The sequence below is a fragment of the Anas platyrhynchos genome, chromosome 5 (assembly GCF_047663525.1).
Source record: "Anas platyrhynchos isolate ZD024472 breed Pekin duck chromosome 5, IASCAAS_PekinDuck_T2T, whole genome shotgun sequence".
Taxonomy (NCBI): Eukaryota; Metazoa; Chordata; class Aves; order Anseriformes; family Anatidae; genus Anas; species Anas platyrhynchos.
The window spans coordinates 60,788,263-60,804,767 of NC_092591.1; the positions used below are offsets into that span (position 1 = coordinate 60,788,263).

General features: G+C 39.0%; 1 protein-coding gene across 14 annotated transcripts in view; it reads left to right on the forward strand.

Annotated features, from left to right (window-relative positions):
- Positions 1 to 16,505, forward strand: part of PLEKHA7 (pleckstrin homology domain containing A7) — a 133,047-nt gene that overhangs the window by 91,223 nt on the left and 25,319 nt on the right. For 10 of the 14 annotated variants that reach the window (XM_072039294.1, XM_072039296.1, XM_072039291.1 and 7 more), the window contains 6 exons: positions 2,256 to 2,434; positions 4,473 to 4,958; positions 8,430 to 8,949; positions 11,001 to 11,087; positions 11,476 to 11,595; positions 13,419 to 13,472. In XM_072039294.1, coding sequence (XP_071895395.1) covers positions 2,256 to 2,434; positions 4,473 to 4,958; positions 8,430 to 8,949; positions 11,001 to 11,087; positions 11,476 to 11,595; positions 13,419 to 13,472 — 1,446 coding nt within the window. The remainder of the gene's footprint in view (positions 1 to 2,255; positions 2,435 to 4,472; positions 4,959 to 8,429; positions 8,950 to 11,000; positions 11,088 to 11,475; positions 11,596 to 13,418; positions 13,473 to 16,505) is intronic. The other 4 variants (XM_072039303.1, XM_072039293.1, XM_038179301.2 and 1 more) reach the window with 2 other exon arrangements.

The following is a 16,505-nucleotide window of genomic DNA, read 5'->3' on the forward strand; positions in this document are numbered from 1 at the left end:
CTGTAGCCTCTTAGGCAATGCTTTCAGCCGTGTTCATCATTCACCACTGAAAAGAGAAGGTGAAAGGCACGCTGAGCATGTTGAGCAGGACATACAGGTGAATTAAATCCGTTTCTTGATGCGGTATGCAGGCTGCACGGTTAGTTATCCAAGGTTGTGCTGCTTTCTTTTTTAATACAGCAGGTGAACAACCAATGGAAGGCTAAGGTCCTGCTGCATTACCTGCAGTGGGGCATACGCAGTCTGCTTTTGGCAGAAGTTGATTCACGTCCATATTCTAGCATCTTCTTCCATAGACTCAACATGGTGCGTATAGGCACGCTGTAGTCAGAAGATCTGGTTTTAAAGTTACTGATTTCTTTTCCAGCTCTTGCCCTGGACACTGCTCATAAATCACAGTGAATTAAATTCTTCTAAACCATATTTGTTTCTGTAGTAGTTTCAAGGTCAATAAAAAAAAAAAAAAAGACAGACCCCCAACAGCAAAGAAAACTGAAAACCCAATAAACTCAACCAGTCGAACACAAAAACAAACCCTTTGATTCCTAAAATCCTTTGATTCCTAAATATGCAACTGATCAGAGCTATTACTTCACATATCTAAATCCTGCTTTGCTGTGTCAAGGTAGATGATGGTGGGAAGGAAAACACCCCCTTGCATTGGGTTGGCAGCCAGTGCTGGTAGGAAGCAGAGGAAAGTCCGTGCAGGAGAGCCTTGGAGTTGTATCAGCCCTTCCTCTTCCTCCTCCTCCTTCTGGCTGGCTCTTGGGCTGCAGTCTCAGCCTTGCCTCTGTGAGCACAGTGGCATTCCTGAGAAAACTCTGTACTGCCAGAGTTTTCAAAAGAAATTTCCATGCTTAAGACCTGCATCAGAGAGGCCACATCGCACACGTTTTGTAAGAACAGGATGCAGTAGAAAGGGAGGCAATTTTCTGCAAACGTTAAAGCTGTAAGAACAAGCAAATATTGTGCTTGTCAAAATTGTTGGTAAGACTCTCTAAGATTACAATATTAGTGTAAACAGCTGAAAATACATCTTTTAGGGAAGGCTTCAACAGATTAAATAGCCTGGGTTTTGGCAAAACTATTGCTGTTTCCAAATCCAGCTGTGTTGTAGAGAAGTTTTTAATTTGCCATAAGGAAAGGGAGGAGATTTCATCAAAATACAAGGACCAGTCCTTTAGGGAAAGCTCATGAAATATGCTTAACCTTCAAAGGAAGATGTATCCTCATAAAAAGCTTGAGAGAAGTTTTTTTCCTTTTAAAAACAAACCAAACGCCTGCCTCAGCAGTGTTTTGTGCCACTGGCTTTCGTATGTGACAGCAGTCTTAGTTTTACCGAAAGCAGTTTAAATTATTAATTTAGTTTTAATATTGTTACAAGAGCTTTCATGTTGAATATACTCGCTTCAGTTTTTTTTTTGCAAAGAAGGAAACGAGTCTTTTCCTACCAATTGTAAGGTAAGAAGGAGGAAATATTAGTCCTGAAGCACTTCACGGGAGGATTTAGTAGTATCTATACCATCACTTAGACAAAGGTGGGTAAGATTTGATTAAATTCAACTGGCCTGGAGTTATAAAGACGTTTCAGTTTGAATATTTTTTTTGAGCGTGACATTAATACATTAATAAATGTATTATGCTTATAGAGGAAATTTTGAATACCTCTAGTTTTCTAGGTGTGTTGGTCTGAGGAGGTGGTTGGCAGTATTTGAGGCACTTTGATAACCCCATCAGTACTACTAACTCGCAGTAAGACGTGTGATTTTGCAGCTAATATATAGAGGCTCAAGTGCACACTAATTTAACTGAAAGATCTTAACGTGCATTATAATCAGTTCTTAAGTAAGCATTTTAATTGCTTGAATTTGTAAAGTTTTTGTCTGCGTTTTGTCTGACTAAATTGCTTTATGAAACGAGCTGGGAAAATCCACTCACTCACACATGTCTCAGAATTAATTTGTTTTGTATGGTATTTATGGTAAATGAAACACAGCAGCTAAGAGAAAACGAAAAGCTGAAAATTCCTACTCTGAAAAACAGAAGTGCCGTTGGAGTTGGCTGCACAACTGCCAGATGTGGCAGGTTAATAATTTTCCCCTAAATTCAAGAAACAGTCAGAGAATCTTGAAAATTGTATTTATTTATTCATTTTTAAGGTATCAGGAAAAGTTGCAATAAACTTTCTGGGAAGAAACATGGAAGTGACGTCTGATTCCGATTTCTTTTATTTCTGTTCTTTATTTTGGTGACAGGCTGTTCATACAGGAATGCGGGCATATATTTATAATAAGAATTCTGTTATTGGCTCTCAGGCAGAGCATTCAGGGATGCGGACATACTACTTCAGTGCAGATACCCAGGAGGATATGAATGGCTGGATCCGGGCTATGAACCAAGCTGCTCTCATGCAAACACGCTCTTCACTGAAGAGGCAAGTTCAACACACCAATTCCTAGCTTAAAAACAAACTAATTCTGCTCAAACTCAGAATGATGATGATTTCTCAAAGCGGTATTTGTAAACGTGTGCTATGAAACTTATTCCAGTTTTAAAGAAATAGTTCTGTGTAGTTTACTGTCTGCAATGATTTCTCCCTGTTGCAAATCAGTTAGCTAACAGTTAATTAAGGCTGGCATTCAGTATTTATTTTCACATACAAACTATATGCCCACATGGAATGACAGATTTATTTATATATATATATGTGTGTGTATATTTAGGGAAATTCAGTTAAAGGATTACATATTTTCTTAGCAAATTCATGCACCTGCAACAGCCACGTGACAGCCTGAAGGAAAGTAAATGTGAGGGAAATGACAGAAGGGTAAAGAGTTGTTTCAAACGAGTGGTTGGAACAAGGATCAATTGCTGTTGTGCAGGAGAAGAATGTTAAAGTTGGGGAAACTGCAAATGCATGGTTAAAGATAGCAACTAATTTATCCATGTATTAACTGCTTGGTTTTGGCTTACTTTGGTGGCCTTTTGTACTTGTAAGAGTTTTACGTTTCCTTGGTGTAGAAAAAAGCACTGTTAAAAAAGGAGGATGTCCTTTTGGTGCATTGTTCCTAACCAGTGCTTGAAGCAAACACATTCAGCTGTGCCTTCGTGTGCTTCCAGTTATTCCTTTTTATTAAACTGGATGTAGCCTTCTCGATGGTTTGACTTTGGGAATGTGATTCTTTCCCTAAAACCCCTTGTGAAAGAAGTCTCTGTACTGTGAGGTAGCCCAGCTTTTAACCCTTGGGTCTCTGCGAATTAAAATGTCAGGGTGCAGTTTCTCAGAGCATCTTGCTGGAGTGCTTGCTTCTGGTAAATTTAATCTAATACAAGCAGAGATCCAGGATCTCTTCCAGACTTTTCATTCTATATGATTTTGTCTTAGGGTTTTATGGGTTTAATTTTAACTTCAAGTAATATGTAACCTGCTACTTGTTCTTCTTTATCTTCTTTATAAGGATAGGAGTAATTGGGAAAAAAAAAAAAAAAGTCAAGGAAGCCTGCTAAGTTAGATGTACTGCTATAGTGTCCTTGGTCCTAGTGGACTGTTCACTTTGAGACACTAAATAGACTAAAGATAAAATATTTGTTTTGTGGTGCATGCTTGCTTGGAATCCACCTCCTGTAAAGCTTTAAAGAAACTGAACTTAGTTTCAGAGAAAATGAGGCACTACCCACAATGATACTATTAAATTGAAGCTTGTAGCTATAAGTAGATGAACAAAATTGCAAATGAAGTGTGTTATGTGTCAAAAGCAACATAAAGCTCTTAGGACTGTAATATGTTCTGTATCAAGAATTCTGATACGGAATTTTTCAAATATTTAGATGATACGGCAAATTAGTAAACTAGTGTGTATGGCATCTCTTCGGAGCAATGTAGGTGTAACTTTTTACATTTTGTTTTTTTAGGAATTGCAAAATTACAAAGTTAGAGATTCCCTAGACAGTGATTGTATTGACTCAAGTGTAGATGTTCTGTTTTCGTGGCCAGAAATAACTAGTCCTTAGGACATCTATGAAGATATGAAATACTTGTTTGACTTTGAAATATGTACTTGGCAGTTCAATTTCTGTTTTTTGGCTTCCAGTGCTTCCAATGATTGGAAGATGACTTAGATGACTTTTTTTTTTTTTTTTTTTTTACAGTTGTATGTACACAATATTATGAAAGTTCAACACTTTTCATACAGTCTTAATATTTTCAGTCATTTTTACAGCTGCATATAAATGATTCGTGCTTACTTGCTAGCACTGTAAAAGTAGCTTTTGTCTGACTGGGATAACAGCTCGAGTTTTGGTGACCATATTTATCTTAGCATACTTCAGCTGGATTCATCACAGCCTGGAGAAGGTGCTTTAGTAGCTATCTTTTCTGAAATACTAACAAGACAACATCAACTTCTGACAATTAAGCAGTGTTCATTACCAACACTTTTTCTTTTTTTTTTTTTTTTTTTTTCCCCTCTCAGGGAAAATGAAAAAGTGGATCAGCAGGCTGTTCCCCAGGTCAATCACGTGGATGCCTGTAAAGTGTGTGTGAAGTCAGAGAGTACGGATACAAAAGAAAACTATCAAAAATCTGCTGAAATGCTTGGTTATGATAAGCGTGAAGAAACGAGAAGAGAAAAAGAGGAGGAGGAGCGTTATATTCTCAGAAAAGAAGCTCTGGACACTAAGAAGGGAAAGGCTAAGCATGCGTTAACAGAAGTTGATTCATTATTTCCAGATTTAACGAATGCACCGCGGTCTCAAGCAGCTCAGCCTCTGCCCGTTGAGAAGAATGGAACGCTTCCGAGTTCATTAAGTATGAGTGCTGGCCTAGTGGAGCAGAATGGTACCGGCTCATATAAAAGAGGGTTTGTTCCCAGAACAAATCCAGATAAACAGATTCAAAGAAAAAGTAATATGGCTCAAGTGGAGCACTGGGTAAAAGTCCAAAAAGGAGATACAAAAAGGTTAGTAACAAGCCCGTCTTTAAATGGACTGCCAGACAGAGTGTTCTGAAATTAAAGGAGGATGCATTTGGAATTATGCTTTGTGCAAATTGGAACAATATTTTACGGAGACAATACATTACAAAACTTGCTTTCTCCTTCCCCAGTACAGAAAGGTATTTTTCAGGTGTTTATCTCATGAGAAAGTCAATATGGGATTGGCTAATCAAATTCCTTCAGTGTTGTCACTACATTGCAAATAGAAAAAGTGAGATTAGAGTGCTACTTTTTTTTTTTTTTAATGTTTTAATCAGCGTAGATGCTTAAAACCTTTTAAAATTTGCTAACGCAAGGGAGGCAGAAAGTGAAGTGGAGCCCTCAGTTACCTCTTACTCAAAAACAACTCAAAAATGTAAACTATAGATAATCATTCCTCCTAAAAGTAAAAAAATAAAGAGCACTGTTTTTATTTTTTCTGCTGCTCCTCTTCCCAACATCCATTCACTTCTATACATAATGTGACTGCATTCAAAGTCACCATGTGTGCATCACGTATTGAAAGGTCTCTGGATATTCATTTAATTAATTAAGAGGTCCTAGGATGTTCCCATGGTCTCCAGGATTCTCTTTTCCCTTTTCAGTCCCTGAAAATTACATAAATCTTACCAGGAGCTGGAATGCATGCCGGAATGCTTTTGTAATTTGAAAATCTCATAATTGCTTTGCTTTCAAAACGTGCAGCCAGATTATGAAGCAGTTTGAGAGAATGAAGTGATGGCTCTGTGTGCCTGGTGTCACCTTGGGTCAAGTGGCAGGAAAGGCAGCTGCGCTCTCTGCTGAGCACGAGGGGTTTTCAGATGTGGGTAGCTGGCTGAGTTAGTACCTTACAGATTTGCTAAAATCTAATTGTAACGTAGAACAATGGGAGACGTTAATGTGGTTTTTAGGAGGATTTTTTTTTTTTTAAATGCTTCTTGAAGCTAACATTTCTCACCGTAGACACAGTGAGAAATTTAAGGTTAATTCTGGTTAAGGTTTAAGGCTCATTCTGTTTGGAAAACCTTTGCTGAGGTTTTTCACATCACAAATAGAGGCAGTGAGCACGCTTGACTTATACCTAAAGAAGTGCTCTTTTCTTCCTGATTACTCTTGCCAGTAAGTGAGCTTCAGGCGTAGCGTCAAGGTAGTGCTGTTGCAGGTGCCAGCCTTTGCTCGAGGTAGGAGCAGCTCCCTCAGCTGCCAAGTATGCAGCGAAACCTCCCAATAGTTAGCTAACTGCAGTGCTGTAACCAAAATCTAACTACACGTGTATTTGAGTTATTTGCTTCTTACCTTAAGAACTTTCTTCATGTTCTGTTCTAGCTCAGGTGACCTTGTTTTTCTCGTCTTCCCCTGACAAATGCTTTCTTTGCATTCGGAGTGAATTGCATGCTGCCTTTCCAAGGAGCAATGGCTCAGGCTTTGAAATGGCACCTTCTCCCAACCTGCTGAGGCTGTTGCAGTGCACTTAACTGGTAGATAAAAGTGATATGATCGTGTCAGCTGTGCTATTGATTTCGGGATATGGACATTTAAAGTAGAGATGATCATTTGATTGACTTTCCCTTTTCATTTGAGTATGAGCGGAGCACTCAATTACTTGTTGCTCCATGGTTATTCCACCTGAAATGCTACAAACAAAGAACCGCTTAGGATGGAGAAGCCTTTAAATTTGGAAGACAGTAGGAGTACAGTTTTTCTCCTGGCTCAGGTGTATAAAGATGTGCCAGCAAGTGGGTTACGACAAGAAAGAGCTCTTTCAGCGAGTTGCCTCACACAAATGTAGCAGTAGTTTGTATGATTATTTGCCCGCATTACACCCTTTTTATAGGTATTTAGATCTCTCCAATAAGTATTTTACTTTCTCTTTTTGTAAAGCACTCGGCACTGTTTGCTAACTAGCAAATGTTAGCTGTCAGGCACTGGGGAGATTCGTCTCTCTGAGACAGCTCACTGCTGGATGCACTGCGGGCCAGGGGAGCCACTTAAACCCTCTCCCCTCTCAGCAGAGGGGAGTAGCTACTTCAGTAAGGTTCATCTCAGCCTTTGAGAGAAATCTAGAGCCTGGAAGGCAGCTTGAAGGGAATTTCAAGTATTTAAAGGTTGGGACCATCCGCCAGCAGCTGTCCAGAAATTATTTGTCTTTGATCTGGTTTCAGTGCCTGGATAGACACAGTGAATGCACAGTTTATTCACACTAACCAAAAAAATCAGTCTGATAAAAATCAGCCGAATATTTTCCCAGCTAAATAATGTCGTGTTGAGGAATTTCCTTTCTTGCAAATACAGTGTTAAACATATTTATTTTCCTACCATGCAGAAATCTTCCTGAGTTGGATAGGAAGAGACTTTACTTGTCTTTGTTAGCTTCTGTGTGTTGCCAGGAATGGACATCATGTTTCCAATAATTGCATTTGTTTTCTTTTGAACAATTAACTGCTCTCTCTACAATACCTTGCGTGTAGCTGCTCACCATTGCAGGTCCTGAATGACTTTTGTGGTAAATAATCATATGGCATAGGCCATTTTTTTCACTCTTCACCGTCTGCTTTCCTTTTTATATTCGTTATACCTCATCATTTAAAAGAGGGAGAGTCTCAAGAACATCTACTTCTGTTCATTTTCCTCTTGATTTCTGAGAAAAGCAAGTGTCCACAGTTCACTAGGGCCTGATTGGAGTCATTCGGGATGCTGTCCCTTTCCTGTTCTAGATATTGGCACATTGTCATAGTGGCTGTTTTTCCATAACACAAATTACTTTTAAGGGTCTGAAACCTCGTGTGGTAGGAGGTGCCACCCGATTGCAGCCTGTTGTCTTAGCTGGAGGTTTCTCCTTACTTCATACACAGAGGAATTGCAACCTGCCTGTACCTAGGCAATTGCATCAAAGTTTCCTGGCTTTCCCTGTGTGATATAATTTTTATGTTCATGTAAACAAAGCACGAAGTGTGTAAGATGCTCATTCTGCAATGGGTGAGATTGCTTCCTTTCTTCAAGGGAATTGTTTGCGATGAGCGTGGATTTGTGCTTCGCAAACTGCACCACCTGGTGGTGAACAGACTTCCAGAAAAAATGCATATTCATTTACAGATCGCTCTTTAAATCTTACAATGATGCCTTTCTTCGCGTTCTTCGCGCTTTTTTTGGTCTAAGTACTGGTAATCTGTCCCTTAAGATTATTTCTAGTAGGTCCTTCTAGGGCAGACACTAAATGAATAGCCTCTGCTTAGAGGTATTATTATCAGTCCACGAATACAACGTAGTATTTTTGTGCAGGGTCGGTTTCATCAATATTACTTTGTTAATGTTGTTGTAAGTTCCTTTTTAAAGGAATCCTGTGTGGTGTTTCCTGTAGCTGATGTTATTAGAGGCTTTATATTGTTTTATTTTAATCACCCACTCTTACTCACCAATATATGCTTAATTTTTACCCTTCCCCCCATCCCTTTGCAGCCTTGCTTCTGATCAGACTCTTACCCGTCAGGGCCCCAATCCACCTTTTCCTGAGAACTATCACACTTTGCCAAAGAATACCAGGCAGCCTTCAGGGAGCTCACCGCCGCCACCAAACCGCAACTTGCCGAGTGACTACAAGTACGCACAAGACCGTGTCAGCCACTTGAAGATGTCCCAGGAGGAAAGGAAAGCAAATAAGGACGGAACTGTTTGGCAGCTCTATGAGTGGCAGCAGAGACAGCAATTTAAGCATGGCAGCCCCACTGCCCCGCTGTACGTAGGCTCTTCGGATTTTATGGATCGGGGTAAGTCAAAAAGTTCGCTGGATGTCCCACGCTCGATATCCGTTCCACCCTCTCCATCTGATATTCCTCCACCTGGGCCACCGAAAGGCTTTCCCCCAAGGAGACCACACACTCCTGCAGAAAGGCTTACGGTTAAACCATCTGATGAGAGGCAGACTGCAGACAGCCCTTTCTCTGGATCCCCCAGGAAGATACGAAGTCACGCTGTAAAGGTTTGTATGCAGTATAACAATAATTTCAAACTACTTTACATGTAGCATCATGAATTATTTCATTTAGTAATTCATTTAGTAATTCACATTGCATCCTGCCTTGTGTATGAAAGATGGTGCAAGTTGTAAGGGTTAATACAATGAGCAGTTTTCTCCTAAAATTCATGTCTTTGGGATCATTTCAGATTTATTAATTTGCCTTTCCAAACAACAAATACTTGTGGCACATCACATGGATTTGGAATATTGTTATTCAAAAGCTGGAGATTTACATGTGTGTCTATAAAACATGCACATTATAGAATTTTAATTTATAGAGTACATAGGCAAGAATATAAAAGACAGCAGGGTGAACTCTTCCTTGATTGTATACTTATGGCCGTGGCCTGAAGTGTTTGCCATATCTACTTTCTCTTAACCTTTTGCTAGTGTAGTTAGTCTTGGAGCTGATTGAGTTTTTAGTTATTAGTTTTTAGTCATACTTTCTCATACATTTGATGGTTTATGCCCTTTGTGGAGTTGATAGCACTGGGCTAACCAAAGTCAAATTGTGTTGGTCCGAAACATTAACCTCCTGCAGAATTGCAGAGCAGTTGATTGTACTCACTAAACTCTTATCTGGAGGTTTTCTAACTCAGTACTCCACGTGGCTCTCCTTGCCTGAGGAAATTAGGGAAATTCAGGATTCAATCAATGTAGAACTTGCCTTGGTAGCTTTTACACCGGAATAAGTGGGAATGAAAGCCTCTGTATTCAGCCAATTCTTTAACTTCATCCGTGGGCTCAGCTGGGGAAAGTATTTGCAGAGTCTTGCACATGCACATCCAGCGTGGCTGTTCAGGACCATGAACTGAGGTTGCATGCCAGCTTCATGCACAGCTGAGATTTTTCCTAGTAGATGCTGTGTAGCTGTCAGATGTCTTTCAGCATCTCTAGATTTATAACATTCTGTCAGAGAATGAAGTAGTCCGGTGATGTGCAGCACTGAAAATTATTGCTATTTTTTTAACTCCTGATTATGTTATACCAGGCATTGGTTTCTCCACGTGTAAGTTGAAGCAGCATTACATCCCTTACGAAGGAATGTGCAGAAGGCTCTTCCCTTCCTGTGTAATGTAGCTGCATAAATTTTACTCACAGAATAAAACGTTTTTATGTCACATTGGTTTTACCAATGTATGAAAACAAAATCTTCGTTGTCTGTAAAACTTTTCCATAGACATTTCTGGAGAAAAACACTCATGTTCATGTAAACACACAGCATCATTTTATATTTAAATGCATGTGTCCACAGAAATCTGTGATGCTTCCCCCTCCCTGGCATGCTTTACTTAATTCTATTCAGTTACACCTTAAAAAAAAAAGGGGGGAGGGTTGGGGCAGAACAAAACAGCATACAGTAAAATTCAGAGGAACAAAAATAAATCATCAGACGTTTAGTCTGTGTTGAAGATAACCGAAGAGTCTGAGGAAAAGATGAAAGAATGGATGTGAAGCAGGTTTTTGTATTATAAGCAGAAAGAGGCGTATCAAATGTGATTATTTAATAAAACCTGGTATTAATGGGACCCGTTGCCACAAGGTGTCACTCACGTCAGGAGCTTAGCGTGGAGAACTGTTCCGTGGCTAAAGGAGGGCATTCACAATTGTTACTGTCTGGAGTACAAGCCTGCTATTTAAGGGCATCAGCCAGGCTGATTTCTCTGGGAGACATTACGTGTGTGTGTGTGTTTGTGTGCGAGACATTTTATGAATATATATATTTTTTAACTTGCTGAAAAGCACTTTGCACAAGCTTCTGAGGTATCTTGCACTGCCAGAATCCACTGCTCTGTCCAGCATCACAGGTCCTACGCCGGTTGCATTTGTTCTTTTATAAGTTCTTAATCCTCAAGGATCTGGCTGGCCCATGAATGTTCCCTGATCTAAGCATGGCTTGAGTTCAAACAGAAAATTTCTGGCAGAGGTGCATATCTTCTGAATTTCCCCTCAAGTGTAGCATACCTCTCACCTGAGACAATCCTCACAGTTCTGCCTGTGGCTTCTTACAGAGCTCAGCTCACGTTGATCGACGCTCCATGCCAGCTATGGGCTACATGACCCATACTGTGAGTGCGCCCAGCTTGCATGGCAAGTCGGTAAGTTGAAAGAGCAATTTCTTCTCCTTTTTTTTTTTTGGTCATCCTAATATCGTAAATTTTTAAAATTCTGCTTATTCCATAGTGGTTATTTTTATTAGCTTAAACATAAATAGCCTGAATCTGAAACTTGATCTTAGCCAACCTGTAGGAATAATAAAGCCTGTAGGAATTTTGCTGGTACTCCCAATGAGAATGGGAGCGAGCTGTCTGTTATTACAGGATTCCACTTTTATTATGTTTATTTGACCAAATGTGAAGTTAATGAAATAATTGCTTAATCATGTCAAGTAACTGCTTTCTGGGCACTGAGGTGAAAAATGTAATTACAGTTACTCTCCCTGAAGACTGCTAATTTCCTCTTTACAATGTGTCTAAATACCTGCAGCCTGAAGAGCTAACATTGCTTCTCATTCGATTAAGGAGACATCAGGCTAAGTTGGCTAGTATACGAAATTACACAATCGCACAATTGCTGCAGCACTTGCCAACTAATTCCACCTATCAGGTCAGCTGCTGCTTGGCTCTTCTGTGCTCTATGACATTTTGTGACTCTGCAAACGCTTCGTCGGTGGCATGCTCGAGTCTGTGCTTTCTTGCCCATTCTTCGGAGCTCTACAGTTCCCAGGTTGTTTGCAGTTTTTCTTTGCTGCTGTACTCACTCTGAGATAAGCATTTTAAGCTACAGGGTGCCAGTGCATATGCTACAAAGTGTTACGTGTCCTTCCTCTTTATATTATTTCTGAAAATGCTGCATCTTCAGAAATGTGGGTTAAAAGACTATGCTCACTCGGAGGCAAAACCATTTCTTTGTGCTGCTTTCATGATGGGTTTGGCTCCTTGTCCTACATGCTGTGTCACCTGCAAGTCGAAACGCATCAGCCAGTTTGTACATCCATACGAGCTTGTAACTGTGTCAGTTCTGCAGGTGAACATTAGCTCATAAAAAGTTTGTGGGCATCTTGAGTCATAAACAAAGCAAACAGTGCTCTTGATTGCACTGATGTTTGAAACGTTACTGTGAGATGAAACAAATGTACTTGTTGAGCTCTCTGGCCTGTATTAGAGCTGCAAAAATAGGGATAAAACATTTGTAATTGGTGGAGGCCATGTATTGGCCTAAACTTGAAGGCTTTTTATTTTTAAATTTGGAAAAGTTTATTTTCTCTACTTACCCTCACCTACAGAACAATTTCACTAAGGTGGGCTATGACAACAGGGATTTCTCCTTAAAAATGGGCATACTTTCTAGCCAAGTCCTCAGCCAGATTTGCAAGGATATTGGACATAATTGTAAGCGAACACCTCTGAAGAAATGCAAATGTGATGTAGTGATTTTATGGAAAAAAAAAAAAAGTTTTCTTTCCTTCTTTAAATACACAGTCTGATTGGTTCAAAACTTGAATAAGGTATAGTTGTATATTTCTTTTATTCTGAAGTTTAATGAATCAAGGATATAAAATTATAACATACAACAGTTTCAGCAAAAAAGTAGGAATTTTGGCTAATTAAAAATCAATTTGCAACAGTTAAGTTTTACTTTGTTACGTGTTGCAAATACCCCTTATATCAAAAAAAGAAAAAAGAAGAAGTAATTCTGTTACGACTCGTATGCACGCTTTTCATGAAGTGACTCTCATGAAGATGTTGCTAGATGAACATAACCATAGCATTAAGCTGACAGCAGCTAGGAGTTAGCCACTGAGAAATAAGGACCAAGTTGAATGCTATCACTTAACAAGTGAAGTGGCTTCTCCAATCGCATGAGTGAGATCTTACTCAGTATTTTATTAATGAAGCGTATTTCTTATATTCCTTAAATAAAGGAATGAGTATCTAACAATATAACATGTGCTCAGACGTATTCCAATGATTTGATACATAGAGGCATCTGAGAGGCATTTAGAGGCATTTATATCTGACATTCGGTTAGGTAAAGTCTTCTCCTGAAGGGACATACTGTGCTGGAGGACAACCCCATAAGTTTTTTGAAGAAGGAATAGTCAGCAAAAAAAGTCTTGAAAAAATAACTTTTGAAAATCTGTTGTTTAAGGTAGCTATGTGCCTTGTTGGAGCTGGAGGATTCAAATCCATATCTTCAGAGGGTGGGCGTGAGGTAGTAATGTACTCAGGAAATATTTTGCCCATCTTTCAGCTGTAAATAGCAATATGCTGGTGGAGCAAATATGCTTTTCATGTACTTCCTACTCTGTTATTTTGGTTCCTCTTTCATCATTTTCGTATACATAGCCAATCCAAGTATTCTGAATTATTTTTCAAACCTTCAAATATATTGTTTTTTTTTTTTTTTTTCTATGTAATTACCTCAAGGCTGATGACACTTATATCCAGCTCAAAAAGGATTTGGAGTATTTGGATCTGAAGGTAAGACTTTGAGTCTACTTCCATTGTCTTTAACCCAGCAACCTATTATGTATCGTCTTTGTTCCTTCAGGTTTTCAAATCACTTTGGGTCCAGAGACAGAAACTCTGTCTTTTGCCATCACTTTTGTGCTTAAAATGTTGAGTGTGTTCATATTAGTGGCTTTAGAACTAATGTGCAAACTCAAAAAATACAGGTGCTTCAGTTTGTAGGTAGAATTTGTATTATTGCTACTCCAGATGAATGGTATTTTGTGGTTTTAGAGAAACCAGATTAAAAAATAGATTCAAAATGCTTTTTTGCTGTAGCATTAGAACCAATATGAAGTCAACTCCTCTAAGCTAAAATAAGATGTTTTTTCAATTCAGCTGTTCCCTTTAAATCTACTTGAGCTTTTTCCTTGTTTTTAAAATATCCTGTATTTATAAGCTCTTACTTTTTTGGGGTGAAAATGCGGTGATTAATTGGCACCTTTCATTTATTTTCATGTTATTATAGCTAAGAGATATAAAATCTATCTATTTACCCATGCACAAATATGTTTGTGTAATATTAAGTCATCTTTCCTAATAATAACAAAATACAGCACTGAGCATCAAAACATCCATCTAAACTGAATTAGGTGTTCCATATCTGGTACACCTGATCGTTGGCAATTCAAAAGCAAATTTAGATTTACTAATACCAGGTTTTGAAGGAGAAAAAAAAAACAAAAACAAAAAAACAAACAACAACAAACTGCATAATCATTTTGCTTAGTGAAGCAGTCTACCACTTTCCATGCTGTTTAGCATGTCTCACCCTATATAAATCCTATGGTGTTTCTGCAAATCAAGGTGGAGTGAAACGGGACACATTATTATTATCCGTACTGTTTGTATGCCCGTGGTTCTCCCTGATGCCGAGGGAGCGTGGTGGATGTGCCACTAGTAAGCTACCTGGACCAGTGTTGCGTGAATTTCCACCAACCAAAAGCAGCCAGAAAGAACAATGTATGGGGACAACCTGCTCTTTCTGTGGAAAGATAACGTTAGTTCGAACTCCCTTATGAAAAATCTTGACAGCCAAAGTGTCGAGCATGGTTCTGTAAGAGCGATCTGGTTTTTCAAGGTGGTCGTGTCTTTCTCAGCTAAATATCCTCAAGCTCGGAAGAAGAATAACCTTCTTTCAGTTGTGGGCCAGAAATGTGAAATTCAGGTCAGGGTGCTGAGAGAATAAAGAGACCTTGTGAAAACTGAGGAGGTATCTTTGTTGTGCTTCAATTTGTGTTTTGCTGCTTAATAGAAATTACTGAAGAGAGACTTTGTTTAGCAGCATGAGGAAAACAGAGTGCTCAATGAAACAAAGCAAATTACATATTGATTTGGTAAAGGTAGAATATGGCAAATTCACAGTTAATATACGTGGTATCTTGCATTTAAGACAGTGAAGGCTTAGATATAATGCCTTTTATTTCAAGTCTGTCTTTTGAGTTCATTGGGCTTTGAGTTAGCCCCACTCTGATTAAACAATTTCAAATAGGATTAAAGACTTTGGAACTGAAGCTAAACATTTTTTTACTTCATCCATTATCTCTGAAGATACTTCTTCCTAGAGGTTTTGAAATATAACTCTTCAACAAGGCGTAGTTATTAAACATTTAATTAACTGCATAATTCATGCCACAGTATTAAAACAGATCGCAGTAACTGGTTACATGGTATTTAGTAATTTATCATAACTCAGATGTTTTGTCCTCAGAGAAGCGTTCTTATCCTTACTTTATCAGTCTATTTTTGAGTATTATTTAAAAGCTTTAAAGTGTTAAGAAATATTCTGATGTTGATACCACCGTGGTATTGTTCAGTATTACAGTGCGTTGTCCTGACAGTTGTCTAAATGAAATAGATGAACTTGACAAATATTAATCAATTTCAATATTTTTCTCCTGCAAGCAAGATACTTCTGACATTTAAAAAGGATAAAGAATAAACCAATGACTCTCTATTCCTTTTCACTCATTAAAAAGAGGTATATGGGGCATGAAAGAGATGTTGTGTCTCTATGCTATATATATAACCATGCCTTTTCTGCAAATGGATTTCCACAGTGACGTGTTACAGCTTTTTCTATCCCAAAAACGGAGGTGAAAAAGTGCGACCCTGTATTAGAAAAGCAGTAAGGAATAGTAAGGGATAGAAGCTTATAGGAAAATGTATTTTTCTATGTGAAACAGAAACAGGGAAGGAGGCCTGCAGAGGTAGAGCAAAGTTTGTGCTGTTAGGTATAAATTGTGCAACCAATTTAAGCAAATCTGGGGCCTTCTCAGTGGTTTAGCAGTGGTCCTGCTTCATTCTTCTGCAGTCACACTCTAATTTCTGAAGCTGTTTTGTTTCTGCTGCAGTTGAAAGAGGCTGCTAGTGCAAGGTTGTGCCACGCGGGTAATACTTGTTATGGGAGTAGTGGTTAAGTGTGATTGGAGGGACTTGGGTCACTAAGGTCTGAACTGGGTTGCTCCAGTTAGCAGCACGGAGCTCATGGTGCAGGCGTTACGGTGCATTACACACCAGAAAACGTCTTGCTGTGAGTCCTGGAGCTTCTTAAGCTGCAGCTGGACAACTCTGAATCAATCCTAGGTTGTGCTGTGTGTTTATACGTGTGCTTTGTGAAAGGAAAGAAGTCTTAGGGTTGAAGACAACCTGTCCAAAATATAACAAGATAGATGAATAGCCAGTTACAGCTTCTGTGATGGGAGATTATATAGATCCTAAACCTCGAGGATGCGTGTGGAAGGAGAGCATGAGATTGCTGCTGCTCATGGAGTTTTGTGTGCTAAGGTTGTGTTTCTTTGATCTGTAACAAGTTGTTACTACACTTTTGTTTGAAACAGATAGAAAATAACGGACCTCTGATCAACATGATTTACAAAGTGCTGAAGAACTCAGCACAGGGGTTACTTTCCAGTATACATGTAAGACTGCTTGCATCTGAACTGCGCTCATCCCATTGCTTTTCAACTTAGCAGTCGATGTTTACATATTCTGGCTTTTACAGGT